Below are 16122 nucleotides of genomic sequence, written 5' to 3' on the forward strand. Positions count from 1 at the left end.
GTCATATAACCTATATATTAGTCATGGTTATTGGCCTATATATTAGTCATATAACCTATATGTTAGTCATATAACCTATATATTAGTCATATAACCTATATGTTAGTCATATAACCTATATATTAGTCATGGTTATTGGCCTAATATATTAGTCATATAACCTATATATTAGTCATATAACCTATATATTAGTCATGGTTATTGGCCTATATATTAGTCATATAACCTATATGCTAGTCATATAACCTATATGCTAGTCATATAACCTATATATTAGTCATATAACCTATATATTAGTCATATAACCTATATATTAGTCATATAACCTATATGTTAGTCATATAACCTATATGTTAGTCATATAACCTATATATTAGTCATATAACCTATATATTAGTCATATAACCTATATATTAGTCATGGTTATTGGCCTATATATTAGTCATGGTTATTGGCCTATATATTAGTCATATAACCTATATGTTAGTCATATAACCTATATGTTAGTCATGGTTATTGGCCTATATATTAGTCATATAACCTATATGTTAGTCATATAACCTATATATTAGTCATATAACCTATATGCTAGTCATATAACCTATATATTAGTCATATAACCTATATGTTAGTCATATAACCTATATGTTAGTCATGGTTATTGGCCTATATAGACTGCTCCAAAAAAAATAAAAGGAACACTTGCTTTTGTAGAATTCTGTATGCAGGATTTCAGTTGGATGTTTGTCCCATTTAAAAATATATATATATTATTAAAATTAAAATTAAAATAAATATATTAGTAGTTTGCAGACCCCACACTTCACTTCCATACAGGGCAATTAATTTGTTCAATTATAGATTTGAAGATTTTGAGGCAGATTCTATTTGAAATGTTAATTTTTATAGCGCAAAAAGCCCTTCTTGCTTTCTCTTTTAGTTCATTGACAGCCAAACATAAATTACCGGTGCAACTTATTTTAAGCCCAGATATAAATAGACTTTAGTGTGTTATGTCTTGTTCCTAACTGTGAAATTGTGAAACTGTGAAGTCTTGGGATTTTGATCTGTTTTTGGAAAATAATGTTCTTTATCTTCTTGAAGTTTACTGTCAGGGCCATGTCTGACAGAACTGATGTAGAATATTTAGATTATGTTGTAGACCCACGTTTGTGTGTGGCAACTGAACTAGATAGTCTGCATACAGCAGGAATTTAACTTCCCTCTCTCTCTCTCTCCTTCTTTCTGTGTCTCCCTCTCTCTCTGTCTGACTCTGTCTGTCTGTCTCTGGCTCGCTCGCTCTCTCTGGCTCGCTCTCTCTGGCTCGCTCTCTCTGGCTCGCTCTCTCTGGCTCGCTCTCTCTGGCTCGCTCTCTCTGGCTCGCTCTCTCTGGCTCGCTCGCTCTGGCTCGCTCGCTCTCTCTGGCTCGCTCGCTCGCTCTCTCTGTCTGACTCCGTCTCTGTCTGACTCTGTCTCTGGCTCGCTCGCTCTCTCTGGCTCGCTCGCTCTCTCTGGCTCGCTCGCTCTCTCTGGCTCGCTCGCTCTCTCTGGCTCGCTCGCTCTCTCTGGCTCGCTCGCTCTCTCTGGCTCGCTCGCTCTCTCTGGCTCGCTCGCTCTCTCGCTCTCTCTGGCTCGCTCGCTCTCTCGCTCTCTCTGGCTCGCTCGCTCTCTCTGGCTCGCTCGCTCGCTCTCTCTGGCTCGCTCGCTCGCTCTCTCTGGCTCGCTCGCTCTCTCTCTGGCTCGCTCGCTCGCTCTCTCTGGCTCGCTCGCTCGCTCTCTCTGGCTCGCTCGCTCGCTCTCTCTGGCTCGCTCGCTCTCTCTGGCTCGCTCGCTCTCTCTGGCTCGCTCGCTCTCTCTGGCTCGCTCGCTCTCTCTGGCTCGCTCGCTCTCTCCGGCTCGCTCGCTCTCTCCGGCTCGCTCGCTCTCTCTCTGGCTCTCGCTCGCTCGCTCTCTCCGGCTCGCTCGCTCTCTCTCTCCGGCTCGCTCGCTCGCTCTCTCCGGCTCGCTCGCTCGCTCTCTCCGGCTCGCTCTCTCCGGCTCGCTCGCTCTCTCTGGCTCGCTCGCTCTCTCTGGCTCGCTCGCTCTCTCTGGCTCGCTCGCTCTCTCTGGCTCGCTCGCTCGCTCTCTCCGGCTCGCTCTCTCCGGCTCGCTCGCTCTCTCCGGCTCGCTCTCTCCGGCTCGCTCGCTCTCTCCGGCTCGCTCGCTCTCTCCGGCTCGCTCGCTCTCTCTGGCTCGCTCTCTCCGGCTCGCTCGCTCTCTCTGGCTCGCTCTCTCTGGCTCGCTCGCTCTCTCTGGCTCGCTCTCTCTGGCTCGCTCGCTCTCTCTCTCTGGCTCGCTCGCTCTCTCTCTCTGGCTCGCTCTCTCTCTCTCTCTGGCTCGCTCTCTCTGGCTCGCTCGCTCTCTCTCTCTGGCTCGCTCTCTCTGGCTCGCTCGCTCTCTCTGGCTCGCTCGCTCTCTCTGGCTCGCTCGCTCTCTCTGGCTCGCTCGCTCTCTCTGGCTCGCTCGCTCTCTCTCTCTCTGGCTCGCTCGCTCTCTCTGGCTCGCTCGCTCTCTCTCTCTCTGGCTCGCTCGCTCTCTCTCTCTGACTCGCTCGCTCGCTCCCTCTCTCTCTGACTCTCTCTCTGACTTGCTCTCTGTCCCCCTCTCTGTGTCTCTTTCTCTCCTCCTTGATCCATCAGTGGGGAGGGGGTGTCTGTTCTGTGGGGAGGGGGTGTCTGTTCTGTGGGGAGGGGGAGACTGTGCAGCATCTGTATTTTTCTTGTTCCAGGCTGGTCGGGTTGTTTTCTGTCCTGGATGGGTGGTGTACAGGGTTGGGGCTGGTGTACAGGGTTGGGGCTGGTGTACAGGGTTGGGGCTGGTGTACAGGGTTGGGGCTGGTGTACAGGGTTGTGGACCTGTATGTTGGAGGGCCGAGGTATAGTGTAGCGAATAGGCGTAGGGACTGTTTAGTAAATGACCAGTTGAGGCAGGCAGAAATGGCAGTGTGGAAGTCCAGGTAACATGTGATTCAGGGGGCGGGGGGTCGACAGATCGCAGAGCTGTGTTGTTGGGGCTTGTGCGGGCTCGTCTCACACTGGGGCATATGGGGGCAGGTGAACCTTCTGGAGGACTTTGTAGTGGTGTGGGGCGTATGGGAGGTTCTATGTACAGTGGATGAGAAGGGGGGCTTGGTTCTAACTTCCTAGGTTTGTTTAAATTTCAGTGACGTTTGTGCTTTTAATGATGTAACAACAGGGCTCGACATTAACACTTGTCCTCATGTCCGGGACAAGTTAAAAAAAACACACACAAAACCATGTTGGCCAAGAAAACTATAGATTTAAGTTGTCTGAATGGACGAGGGGGAAAAAAATCACATCACAATGTCAAACAATTACTCAGATCATAACTGGATCAGAGAGACCAACAGTGGAATAATATTCAAAGCCATCTGGTCATTGTGTAGATGATATGCAGATTGGCTACAGTCTCATGTCCAACCCAGGCACCAGAAAATGTAGCCAAACTTTTTTGAGACATTTAATTACATAAATACAGGCTAAACGCCAGTCATGTTTTAGAGATATGATGAAGGATAATTTACATTAACTTCTAAAGGCTTGATTCTGTCTACGTACTCGAGGCTTGTTTCATTCAGATCAATTGGTCACCTGACCGGAGAGTGAAGGACAGTGGCTGTTGCACATCACCCACCTTGAATCGAAGCGGAGGCGGTCAGCATTTTTTTTAAAACTATTTAGGCCTAACCATAAACATAATTGTTTAAAACCTAAAGGTTTTATGACATTTTATGAAGCATGTCTTTCCTTGTTTCAAAGTAGCCTAGCCAAAACACAGCCATATAAATGGCGAGGTAATTATTTCATAAAGACTTAATGATATTGAAACCAGCATTTTTCTCATGTTCTATTGGTTTTCAAATCAACGTTCTTTCATTGTCCAGCAGGCAAAGGCATCATTCTGGTCATTATAGTAACCCTAGTTACTGTAACCCTAGTTACTGTAGCCCTAGTTACTGTAACCCTAGTTACTGCATCTTTAGATCTCCCCTTACTTCATTTCTAAGGTATGTTCATCTCTAACATGAAACCACTCCTGCATGTGTTGCACTTTTCAGAACAGTGTTTTCCTGCTAATTTGATTTTGGAACATTCGCAGTAGCCTACAGGCATGTGCACATTGTTAAACTTATAATATGAAGAAATCCAATGTTAACGACATTTTAAGCTCATCTGTTGCATCAGCCTCATTGCTTTACTTATTTAATTTGTTATGTTTGTAGTGGTCGTATGAATTTCAGATCTGCCGTCCCAGGGATGATGGGATGCCATTCATTTTGAGCTCTGGAGGGAATTATTTTACAAAGACATAAAGTATTTGTTTGTAATTGTAGTGTTGGGTGGCCAACCATCCTACAGGGGAGCCTTAAAGGGGCAGTGTTGTATTTCGAGACAAACTTGAACAGGTAGAGTGTAGCCTACATTTTTAGTCTGAATCTCTTTGGTGAAAAAGATGGTCAAGCATTTTATTTTGTAAATTGGTTCCTTGCATCTTGCAAATGTAAAAAAAACAGTCCTTGTCCAAAGGCAAAAAAAGGTCAATGTCAAGCTTTTAACTATTGGGCCAATAAAGGTATTTTGAACTCACTCACTCACTCACTCACTCACTCACTCACTCACTCACTATGGGCTTTATTGTCATGGGAAACAGATGTTTACGTTGCCAAACCAAGTGAAATGGATAATAAACAAAAGTGAAATAAACAATAAAAAGAATAAAGACATTTCAAATGTCATATTATATCTAAATACAGCGTTGTAATGATGTGCAAATGGTTAAAGTACAAAAGGGAAAATAAATACATGTAAATATGGGTTGTATTTCCAATGGTGTTTGTTCTTCACTGGTTGCCCTTTTCTTGTGGCAACAGGTCACAAATCTTGCTGCTGTGATGCACACTTTGGAATTTCACCCAGTAGATATGGGAGTTTATCAAAATTGGGTTTGTTTTCAAATTCTTTGTGGGTCTGTGTAGTCTAAGGGAAATACATTTATCTAATATGGTCATACATTGGACAGGAGGTTAGATAGTGTAGCTCAGTTTCCACCTCGTTTTGTGGTCAGTGAGCACATAGCCTGTCTTCTCTTGAGAGCCATGTCTGCCTATGGAGGGCTTTCTCAATAGCAAGGCTATGCTCACTGAGTCTGTACATAGTCAAAGCTTTCCCTAATTTTGTGTCAGTCACAGTGGTCAGGTATTCTGCCACTGTGTACTCCCTGTTTAGAGCCAAATACCATTCTATTTTGCTCTGTTTTTTTGTTAATTCTTTCCAATGTGTCAAGTAATTATCTTTTTGTTTTCTCATGATTTGGTTGGGTCTAATTGTGTTGCTGTCCTGGTGCTCTGTGGGGTGTGTTTGTGTTTGTGAACAGAGCCCCAGGACCAGCTTGCTTAGGGGACTCTTCTCCAGGTTCATCTCTCTGTAGGCGATGGCTCTGTGGGGTGTGTTTGTGAACAGAGCCCCAGGACCAGCTTGCTTAGGGGACTCTTCTCCAGGTTCATCTCTCTGTAGATGATGGCTCTGTGGGGTGTGTTTGTGAACAGAGCCCCAGGACCAGCTTGCTTAGGGGACTCTTCTCCAGGTTCATCTCTCTGTAGAGAGGCTGATGGCTCTGTAGGGTGTGTTTGTGAACAGAGCCCCAGGACCAGCTTGCTTAGGGGACTCTTCTCCAGGTTCATCTCTCTGTAGAGAGGCTGATGGCTCTGTAGGGTGTGTTTGTGAACAGAGCCCCAGGACCAGCTTGCTTAGGGGACTCTTCTCCAGGTTCATCTCTCTGTAGAGAGGCTGATGGCTCTGTAGGGTGTGTTTGTGAACAGAGCCCCAGGACCAGCTTGCTCAGGGGACTCTTCTCCAGGTTCATCTCTCTGTAGATGATGGCTCTGTAGGGTATGTTTGTGAACAGAGCCCCAGGACCAGCTTGCTTAGGGGACTCTTCTCCAGGTTCATCTCTCTGTAGATGATGGCTCTGTGGGGTGTGTTTGTGAACAGAGCCCCAGGACCAGCTTGCTTAGGGGACTCTTCTCCAGGTTCATCTCTCTGTAGAGAGGCTGATGGCTCTGTAGGGTGTGTTTGTGAACAGAGCCCCAGGACCAGCTTGCTTAGGGGACTCTTCTCCAGGTTCATCTCTCTGTAGAGAGGCTGATGGCTCTGTAGGGTGTGTTTGTGAACAGAGCCCCAGGACCAGCTTGCTTAGGGGACTCTTCTCCAGGTTCATCTCTCTGTAGAGAGGCTGATGGCTCTGTAGGGTGTGTTTGTGAACAGAGCCCCAGGACCAGCTTGCTTAGGGGACTCTTCTCCAGGTTCATCTCTCTGTAGAGAGGCTGATGGCTTTGTTATGGGAGGTTTGGGACTCGCTTCCTTTTAGGTGAGTGTAGAATTTACAGGCTCGTTCTCCGTTTTGATAATTAGCGTCTGCTCTTCATGCATTATTTGGTGTTCTACGTTGTACACTGAGGATATTTTTGCATAATTCTGCATGCAGAGTCTCAATTTGGTGTTTGTCCCATTTTGTGAATTCTTGGTTGGTGAGCGGACCCCAGACCTCACAACCATAAAGGGCAATGGGTTCTATGACTGATTCAAGTATTTTTAGCCAGATCCTAATTGGTATGTTGCATTTTATGTTCCTTTTGATGGCATAGAAGGCCCTTGCCTTGTCTCTCAGATCGTTCACAGCTTTGTGGTTACCTGTGGCGCTGATGTTTAGGCCGAAGTATGTATCGTTTTTTGTGTGCTCTAGGGCAACGGTGTCTGGTAGAATTTGTGGTCCTGGCAACTGGACCTTATTATTTTGGTCTTACTGAGATTTACTGTCAGGGCCCAGGTCTGACAGAATCTGTGCAGAAGATCTAGGTGCTGCTGTAGGCCCTTCTTGGTTGGGGACAAAAGCACCAGATCATCAGCAAACAATAGACTCTCTCACTGTCTCTCACTGTCTCTCACTGTCTCTCTCTGTCTCTCTCTGTCTCTCTCTGTCTCTCTCTGTCTTTATATCACTTCCTGTCTTGTCACCAGAGGAGTGCTGACAGAGCAGTCACAATCCACTCACATCCTCAGTGTGTGTGTGAGTGTCAACACTTTAGATTTGGTAATGTAATGACATCATTCGGGGAGTCGAGAAGCCGCAGAAAAATGATTTGTCGTCTCTCGCACTTCCTCAGTTGTGATTTTCGTCTGCTTCAAGTAGAACAGGAGGAACAGAAGTGTAGCTAGGCTTACCCTAGATATTCTTCCAGAACTGTAATGAAGTCTTTGAAAGGATTTCAGAGTCAGACAACTAGGTTGTGACCAGGACCTGTCGGTAGGCTGCTGGCGCTGGAAAAGCAGGTTGGAACAGTTGAACTGACCCCCAACCTAGATGGGGCGTAGGCAGGCAAGTCTCCTATCGACATAACACTACAGGAGTAGCCTAACCTAACGTTCATACTGACCCAAGCCTCCCAGGCAGATGACTACAGAAATGTGTGTGTGTGTGGGTGGGTGGGTGAGCGTGCGTCTGTGCATGTGCACTAGTGTGTTTGTGTGTGTGGGTGGGTGAGCGTGCGTTTGTGCATGTGCACTAGTGTGTTTGTGTGTGTGGGTGGGTGAGCGTGCGTTTGTGCATGTGCACTAGTGTGTTTGTGTGTGTGTGGGTGGGTGAGCGTGCGTTTGTGCATGTGCACTAGTGTGTTTGTGTGTGTGGTTTTGTGAGAGATGGAGGAAGTGCGTGCGGTGTAGCCTGTCTTTGTATTCTGTGTTTGTTTGTGTTTTTTTCCATGCTAAGTCATGTACTCCCAGGTCCTTTGTCAGTGATGACACTGGTAAACAGTCATTATCTATTTGAGAGAAGTTTCAAGATGGCTGATGAGGTAATGATGATGATGTGTATTAGATGTTGTGTGGGAAATACTGCCCTGGTTTCGCAGGGCCTAAAATGTACATTTTGGTCCTCCAGCCACCGTGGCAGATAGATTTAAAAATCTACCAGCCACTCAGATTTTTTTACCAGCTAAAATTACACCAACAAAACACAAAAAAAATTGATGCGCATGTTTTGAAATGTTTCTTAAACAATACATGTATTCCCAGTAAGAAGTAATGTGGTATATTGTTTAACTTAATTTCATTTTTTGTGACCTGAGTCTTTTAACCAAAATATCACAGATGAGATAAAATGTTCCCCTGCCCTTTAAAGGGTTGACGGTTACCTTGGTAACGCGACTCAGACGTGTTTGTGCCTGTGAGATTTGACTCTGACAAATAGCAGCGTTGTCTTCTCTTCCCTAGCAGTTGAAACTCAAACTGTGAAAAACGAACTAGCTTGTGAACAACACAAGGTAAATAGCCAAGAAACACAAGGACAAAGTCTCACTTCAGTAGACTTTCGTTTCAAGAGAATTCGACCAACTTTTATGCCTGTCAGCAGCGCTTCTGAAAATGAACCTTTAACTCAGCTCTTCAGGTGCGCACAGCTCCCAGCCAGGCAGTGTTGCAGCACGAGGTGGAATAGGCTATATAGGATTCATAGTTAATTTACCAGCTGTTCATTTACTGTGAAACAAAACGGCAGAAATACTTTGAAACCAGCTACTGCATCATTTATTTTACTGTAAATGTGATCATACTATTTTTATTCACAAATGTGAGTGAAATGCTCACACTGTGAAGCACTGACCACCGCCAACGTGTCTGGTGAAATAGACATTTAGCCCGCAGGTGGCAGGTGGTAATTTTAGGCCCTCCTGGTTTGCCACTTGTATCATAATCCCCCTCAACTTCATGAGACATCTCAGCATCCTCCCAACTCCTCACCAGTCACTTGTGACTTTGGCTGACTGGCTGACTATTGTGCCCCACATGTTTTAATATACGTTTTTGGAATATGGGCTTTATGATAATTCCATAACTATAGGCGAGCCTATGTCATAAACAGTCATGTCAGCTGATGTCAGTTCTGACTTCTCAGTCACGGCACAAACTGTTTACTGTAGCTCAACCAATAACTGCTGTCCTACTGTTAGCCAGCTGCCTACTGTTGGCTAGCTGTCCTACTGTTGACCAGCTGTCCTACTGTTGGCCGGCCAGCTGTCCTACTGTTGGCCGGCCAGCTGTCCTACTGTTGGCCTTTTAGCTCAGCCAGATAACAGTTTGTGTCATGACTGTTTTTAAGACGATTGTCCATAAACTGACATCAGTTGTCATTTATTGATTTTTATCTGATGTCACTGGTATGACAGTTATGTATGTTGTACCCACAGCAACTATTAAAACCTTCCCCAACCAGAAACTGTGGATTGATGGCAGCATTCGTGCAAAACTGAAAGTGCGAACCACTGCTTTTAATCAGGGCAAGGCGACCGGAAACATGACCCGAATACAAACAGTGTAGCTATTCTCTCCGCAAGGCAATCAAACAAGCAAAGCGTCAGTATAGAGACAAAGTAGAGTCGCAATTCAACAGCTCAGACGCGAGAGGTATGTGGCAGCGCCTACAGTCAATCACGGATTACAAAAAGAAAACCAGCCCCGTCACGGACCCCGATGTCTTGCTCCCCGATGTCTTGCTCCCAGACAGACTAAACAACTTCTTTGCTCGCTTTGAGGACAATACAGTGCCACTGACACGGCCCGCTACCAAAACCTGCAGGCTCTCCTTCACCGCAGCCAACATGAGAAAAACATTTTAAACGTGTTAACCCTCGCAAGGCTGCCGGCCCAGACGGCATCCCCAGCCGCGCCCTCAGAGCGCAGACCAGCTGGCTGGTGTGTTTACGGACATATTCAATCAATCCCTATACCAGTCTGCTGTCCCCACATGCTTCAAGAGGGCCACCATTGTTCCTGTTCCCAAGAAAGCTAAGATAACTGACTACCGCCCCGTAGCACTCACTTCCATCATCATGAATTGCTTTGAGAGACTTGTCAAGGATCATATCACCTCCACCTTACCTGACACCCAAGACCCACTTCAATTTGCTTACCGCCCCAATAGATCCACAGACGGCGCAATTGCAATCACACTGCACACTGCACACTGCCCTAACCCATCTGGACAAGAGGAATACCTATGTGAGAATGCTGTTCATCGACTACAGCTCAGCATTTAACATCATAGTACCCTCCAAGCTCGTCATTAAGCCTGAGACCCTGGGTCTCGACCCCGCCCTTTGCAACTGGGTACTGGACTTCCTGACGGGCCGCCCCCAGGTGGTGAGGGTAGGAAACAACATCTCCACCCCGCTGATCCTCAATACTGGGTGCGTTCTCAGCCCTCTCCTGTACTCCCTGTTCACCCACGACTGCGTGGCCATGCACGCCTCCAACTCAATCACCAAGTTTGTGGACGACACTACAGTGGTAGGCTTGAATACCAACAACGACGAGACTGCCTACAGGGAGGAGGTGAGGGCCCTCGGAGTGTGTTGTCAGGAAAATAACCTCACACTCAATGTCAACAAAACCAAGGAGATGATCGTGGACTTCAGGAAACAGCAGAGGGAGCACCCCCCTATCCACATCGACGGGACAGTAGTGGAGAAGGTGGAAAGTTTCAAGTTCCTCGGCGTACACATCACAGACAAACTGAATTGGTCCACCCACACAGACAGTGTTGTGAAGAAGGCGCAGCAGCGCCTCTTCAACCTCAGGAGGCTGAAGAAATTCAGCTTGTCACCAAAAACACTCACAAACTTTTACAGATGCACAATCGAGAGCATCCTGTCGGGCTGTATGACCGCCTGGTACGGCAACTGCTCCGCCCACAACCGTAAGGCTCTCCAGAGGGTAGTGAGGTCTGCACAACGCATCACCGGGAGCAAACTACCTGCCCTCCAGGACACCCTCCAGGTCACGGACACCTCAAGAACAACAACCACCCGAGCCACTGCCTGTTCACCCCGCTATCATCCAGAAGGCGAGGTCAGTACAGGTGCATCAAAGCAGGGACCCGAGAGACTGAAAAACAGCTTCTATCTCAAGGCCATCAGACTGTTAAACAGCCATCACTAACATGGAGTGGCTGCTGCCAACATACTGACTCAAATCCAGCCACTTTAATAATTAAAAATTTGATGTAATAAATTTATCACTAGCCACTTTAAACAATGCCACTTAATGTTATAATATAATGTTTACATACCCTACATTACTCATCTCATATGTATATACTGTACTCTAAACCATCTACTGCATCTTGCCTATGCCGTTCGGCCATCGCTCATCCATATATTTTTTTACGTACATATTCTTATTCATTCCTTTAGACTTGTGTATAAGATATTTGTTGTGAAATTGTTAGATTACTTGTTATATGTAACTGCACGGTCGGAACTAGAAGCACAAGCATTTCGCAACACTCGCATTAACATCTGCGAACCATGTGTATGTGACCAAAACAATTTGAAATATATTTATTTTATTTTTGAAGTTAAGTCTTATGACAGCTATGTACAGGTTCATTTCCTCTTTAGCAGAATAAGTGACAGAAATGTCTGTGCCTACATGGTCACTGTCCTCCTCAAGTTCCTGTTCTATGTTCTCTTTCTCATTGCACCAGTTCCTGATTTCACTTGTTGTGTTCTTCTTTTCCACCCTCTCTGAATCAAATAATACCTTTGACTCCTTTTCTTATTTCATTGTGTCGTTTTCAAGGGTTGTTTTTCTGCTTGTCTGTTAGTCTATTTCTCTCGAACAAGGTGTTCTCAATCAGGTTAGAATAAAAGTAGAAGCCCTTTCCCGTAAACCTGTGCAACTTCCTCAACAACACTGGTTGGCCAGGTTGAGAAGTGGATATTGTGTGTCTTCAGAGGGCAGCCTAGTGGTTAAGAGCGTTGGGCCACTAATCAAAAGGTTGCTGATTCAAATCCTCGCGCCCACGAGGTGACGAATCTGTCGGTGCCCTTGAGCAAGGCACTTAATTGCTCCTGTGAATGGCTCTAGATATGACTGACCGAATGTACATCTACGATCTCCGCATTCACTTTTCCGCTGCCTCAAGCCGTTTGTGTGTCATTACTGCGCTTGTGTGTTAGAGTCCACAGCAGCCGTGGGTACAGTGCTCCATCCCTGCAGTCTCATGAGTAATAGTGTACAGTATGTTTCCAGTTTTAGCCAACTATGCACCAGTCTAGTCCCTCTGGTTCTGATGGGGCACTAGTAACTATCTGTTCCACTGGTAAATGTGTCACGGTGGAGAGTATCATTGCCCGAACGTCTGTGTGTCTGTGTGTGTGTGTGTGCCTGTGTGTGCATGTGTGTGTGCCTGTGTGTGCATGTGTGTGTGTCTGTGTGTGCATGTGTGTGTGCATGTGTGTGTGTGTGCCTGTGTGTGCATGTGTGTGTGCATGTGTGTTTGTTCGCCCTTGTCTGCGTTAGGGTGTGTCTGTGTTTGTTGTACAGTAACGGATTGTCTATGGCTAAAGTCCGGCTACAGACAGTTTGGCAGTTGTTTTAATGCAGTCATGCCGGCCCTTGAGCAAGAACTTCAACTCAAATTTGCAATATTAGATATGAGTTGTTAAATATTGGTACATCTTGGAGGTATAAAAGACTTGTTCAATTGCAAAAGTAATGTGTTAATATGTGAACCCATAAATTAACCTCTCTCTCTCTCTCTCTTGCTCTCTCTCCCTCTCTCTCTCGCGGTCTCTCTCCCCTGCCTCTCTCCCCTGCCTCTCTCCCTCTCTCCCCCTCTCTCTCTCTCGCGGTCTCTCTCCCCTGCCTCTCTCCCCCTCTCTCTCTCTCGCGGTCTCTCTCCCCTGCCTCTCTCCCCCGCTCTCTCTCTCTCTCTCTCCCCCGCTCTCTCTCTCTCCCCCGCTCTCTCTCTCTCCCCCGCTCTCTCTCTCTCCCTCGCTCTCTCTCTCTCCCCCGCTCTCTCTCTCTCCCCCGCTCTCTCTCTCTCCCCCGCTCTCGCTCTCTCTTCTCCTCCCCCGCTCTCGCTTTCTCCTGCCTCTCTCTCCTGTCTCTCTCCCCCTCTCTCTCCCTGTCTCTCTCCCCCTCTCTCTCCCTGTCTCTCTCCCCCTCTCTCTCCCTGTCTCTCTCGCTCTCTCCCCTGTCTCTCTCGCGCTGTCTCTCTCGCGCTGTCTCTCTCGCGCTGTCTCTCTCGCGCTGTCTCTCTCGCGCTGTCTCTCTCGCGCTGTCTCTCTCGCGCTGTCTCTCTCGCGCTGTCTCTCTCGCGCTGTCTCTCTCGCGCTGTCTCTCTCGCGCTGTCTCTCTCGCGCTGTCTCTCTCGCGCTGTCTCTCTCGCTGTCTCTCTCGCTGTCTCTCTCGCGCTGTCTCTCTCGCGCTGTCTCTCTCGCGCTGTCTCTCTCGCGCTGTCTCTCTCGCGCTGTCTCTCTCGCGCTGTCTCTCTCGCGCTGTCTCTCTCGCGCTGTCTCTCTCGCGCTGTCTCTCTCGCGCTGTCTCTCTCTCCCCTGTCTCTCTCTCTCTCGCTCTCTCCTGCCTCTCTCTCCTGTCTCTCTCGCTCTCTCCCCCTCGCTCTCTCTCTCGCTCTCCCCCTCTCTCTCTCTCTCCCCCTCTCTCTCTCTCTCTCTCTCCTGTCTCTCTCCCTCTCCCCCTCGCTCTCTCCCCTGTCTCTCTCCCCCTCTCTCGCGCTGTCTCCCTCTCTCACCAGGTAAGTCCCACCTGGCCATCGTTCAGAAGGTGAATAATGAGGGCGAGGGGGATCCGTTCTACGAGGTGCTGGGATTGGTTACCTTGGAAGACGTCATCGAGGAGATCATCAAATCAGAGATCCTGGACGAGTCGGATCTTTACAGTGAGTCTACTGGGTTATAACATGCTTATTACAACGTGTGTGTTCATAGAACATGAGCCCATAACTCCTTTATTAGCCTTTATAGATATTTAGTACATACCCTTAGAATGCAAAGCTGAGGATGTTCATGCTCATCCCGAGAGGAAAGAAGAAAAAGAAAAATAAATATGGAAGAAAATTAAAAGTATTTTACAAGAACAAGTATCACTACCTAAAAACACAACATTATGGAACAAACCTTGTTTCGCTTTTCAGAATTCACCGATTTAAATTGGTCCACATGGAAAACTAAAGGCTTAAAAACCAAAAATGACCTGGTAATAGGAAATACATTTATTTCCATGACAGAATTAAAAAGCATTTTTGGACCAATGTAGATATTTTCAAGTACATGCAACTTAAAAGTTTATATCACAAAAACGTTGATTTTGAAATCGTTTGGACATGAGAGCAATCTTGGGGGAAACCTGTGTCATAAAAGGATGTTCATATGATTGCTAAGGAAAAGAACCTTTCAGAGAGCCAGCTGACAACCTCTTAGAAAAAAAATATAAACTATTGGAGCTAAGACTTAATAACTGATATTGGCACAAGATGGAGTGTTGAAACATAACGAATGAGATTACAGTTAACGAAAATGTACGCTTAAGCCAGTATTTATTACTATACAAAAGACACAATTCACAAATTATACAGCACAACGTCAGAGTCCCGTTTGAAGTGTAAGCCCTACTAATGACTCAATAATTCATGCCTTCTGGGAATGTTACAGAAGTTATGGGCGGAGTTGGAACGATGGATGTGAAGCGACATTACAATGTAAATGTGCTTTCCATTCGTCTGGCTGTGTATTTCAAGACATGAGGGTGCAGTGAGATACCCGATGGGTTGGACAAAACTCTTCTCGTCAATTATCTTAAAACAACAAAAACCTATACTAAAAAAACTGAAACTCAGCCAATCCTCCCCACGCAATGGAAGGGTCATGTGCTTTATTATCTAGACATTTTAAAGAGCGTGGACGACAGAGAGAGAGACAAAATGGTGCAGTTTGTGGCTATGAGGCAGAAAGTTATTAGGGTGGGGGCTCGTGGGTCATTGTATGATGTAGTTGTTTTTTACTATGTGTATGTTTTTGTATTGTTTATAAAAGAGCAAATAAAATCTTAGAAATCACATTTTTCAAAAGAATGCAAGGCTGACCCGTGGTTCTACAATCTACCGTGTGACACAAATTAACAATATTAATCCACTCGGGATAAACTGTTTTGAGATAAGTGTCCTCGGTCAGATGCTGATCCGATGTCCCTCCCCTCTGACCTTCTCCTCCACTGGGTTTTGAGAAGGAGAGGAGAGGGGATTCAAGGAACAAAGGAAATGCAGTTTAGATTCTGCCCTAATCTGTAACCTGTCCTTTTGTGTTATCTCTCACCTAGCTGACAACAGCAGAAACAGGAAGAAGGTGGCACCCAATAAGAACAAACGAGATTTCTCCGCCTTCAAACAGAGTGAGAGCGAATCCAAAGTCAAGATCTCCCCTCAGCTGTTATTGGCCGCTCACCGTTTCCTGGCAACAGGTTAGAATGTGTGACCTCCAAACCACACAATGCAACCCCCACACACTGTCACACACTACCCAACCACAATATGCTTCTACACCTGCATTGCTTGCTGTTTGGTTGCTGTTTGGGGTTTTAGGCTGGGTTTCTGTACAGCACTTTGAGATATCAGCTGATGTACGAAGGGCTATATAAATAAATTTGATTTGAAATGCCACAATACAGTACATTTGGAAAATATTCAATCCCACTTTTTCCACATTTTGTTACGTTACAGCCTTATTCTAAAATTATATATTTTTAAATCCTCATCAATCTACACACGACACCCCATAATGAAAAAGCGAAAACAGGTTTTTAGATATGTTTGCACATTTATTAAAAATAAAAACAGAAAAACCTTATTTACGTAAAGTATTCAGACCCTTTGCTATGAGACTCGAAATTGAGCTCAGGTGCATCCTGTTCCCATTCATCATCCTTGATGTTTTTACAACTTGATTGGAGTCCACCTGTGGTAAATTAAATTGATTGGACATGATTTGGAAAGGAACACACCTGTCTATATAAAGTCCCACAGTTGACAGTGTATGTCAGAGAAAAAAACCAAGCCATGAGGTTGAAGGAATTGTCTGTAGAGCTCTGAGACAGGATTGTGTCGAAGGCACAGATCTGGGGAAGGGCACCAAAAAATGTCTACAGCATTGAAGGTCCCCAAGAACACAGTGGCCTCCATCATTGTTAAATAGAAGAAGTTTGGAACCACCAA

The 16122-nt window shown here is 46.0% G+C and overlaps 1 protein-coding gene across 1 annotated transcript in view; it reads left to right on the forward strand.

The window, feature by feature from the left end:
• LOC135513775 (metal transporter CNNM4) overlaps positions 1-16122 on the forward strand; it is a 73509-nt gene that overhangs the window by 32426 nt on the left and 24961 nt on the right. The window contains exons 2-3 of the mRNA XM_064936690.1: positions 13651-13794; positions 15231-15371. Coding sequence (XP_064792762.1) covers positions 13651-13794; positions 15231-15371 — 285 coding nt within the window. The remainder of the gene's footprint in view (positions 1-13650; positions 13795-15230; positions 15372-16122) is intronic.

This window comes from Oncorhynchus masou, chromosome 25 (genome assembly GCF_036934945.1).
Source record: "Oncorhynchus masou masou isolate Uvic2021 chromosome 25, UVic_Omas_1.1, whole genome shotgun sequence".
Taxonomy (NCBI): Eukaryota; Metazoa; Chordata; class Actinopteri; order Salmoniformes; family Salmonidae; genus Oncorhynchus; species Oncorhynchus masou.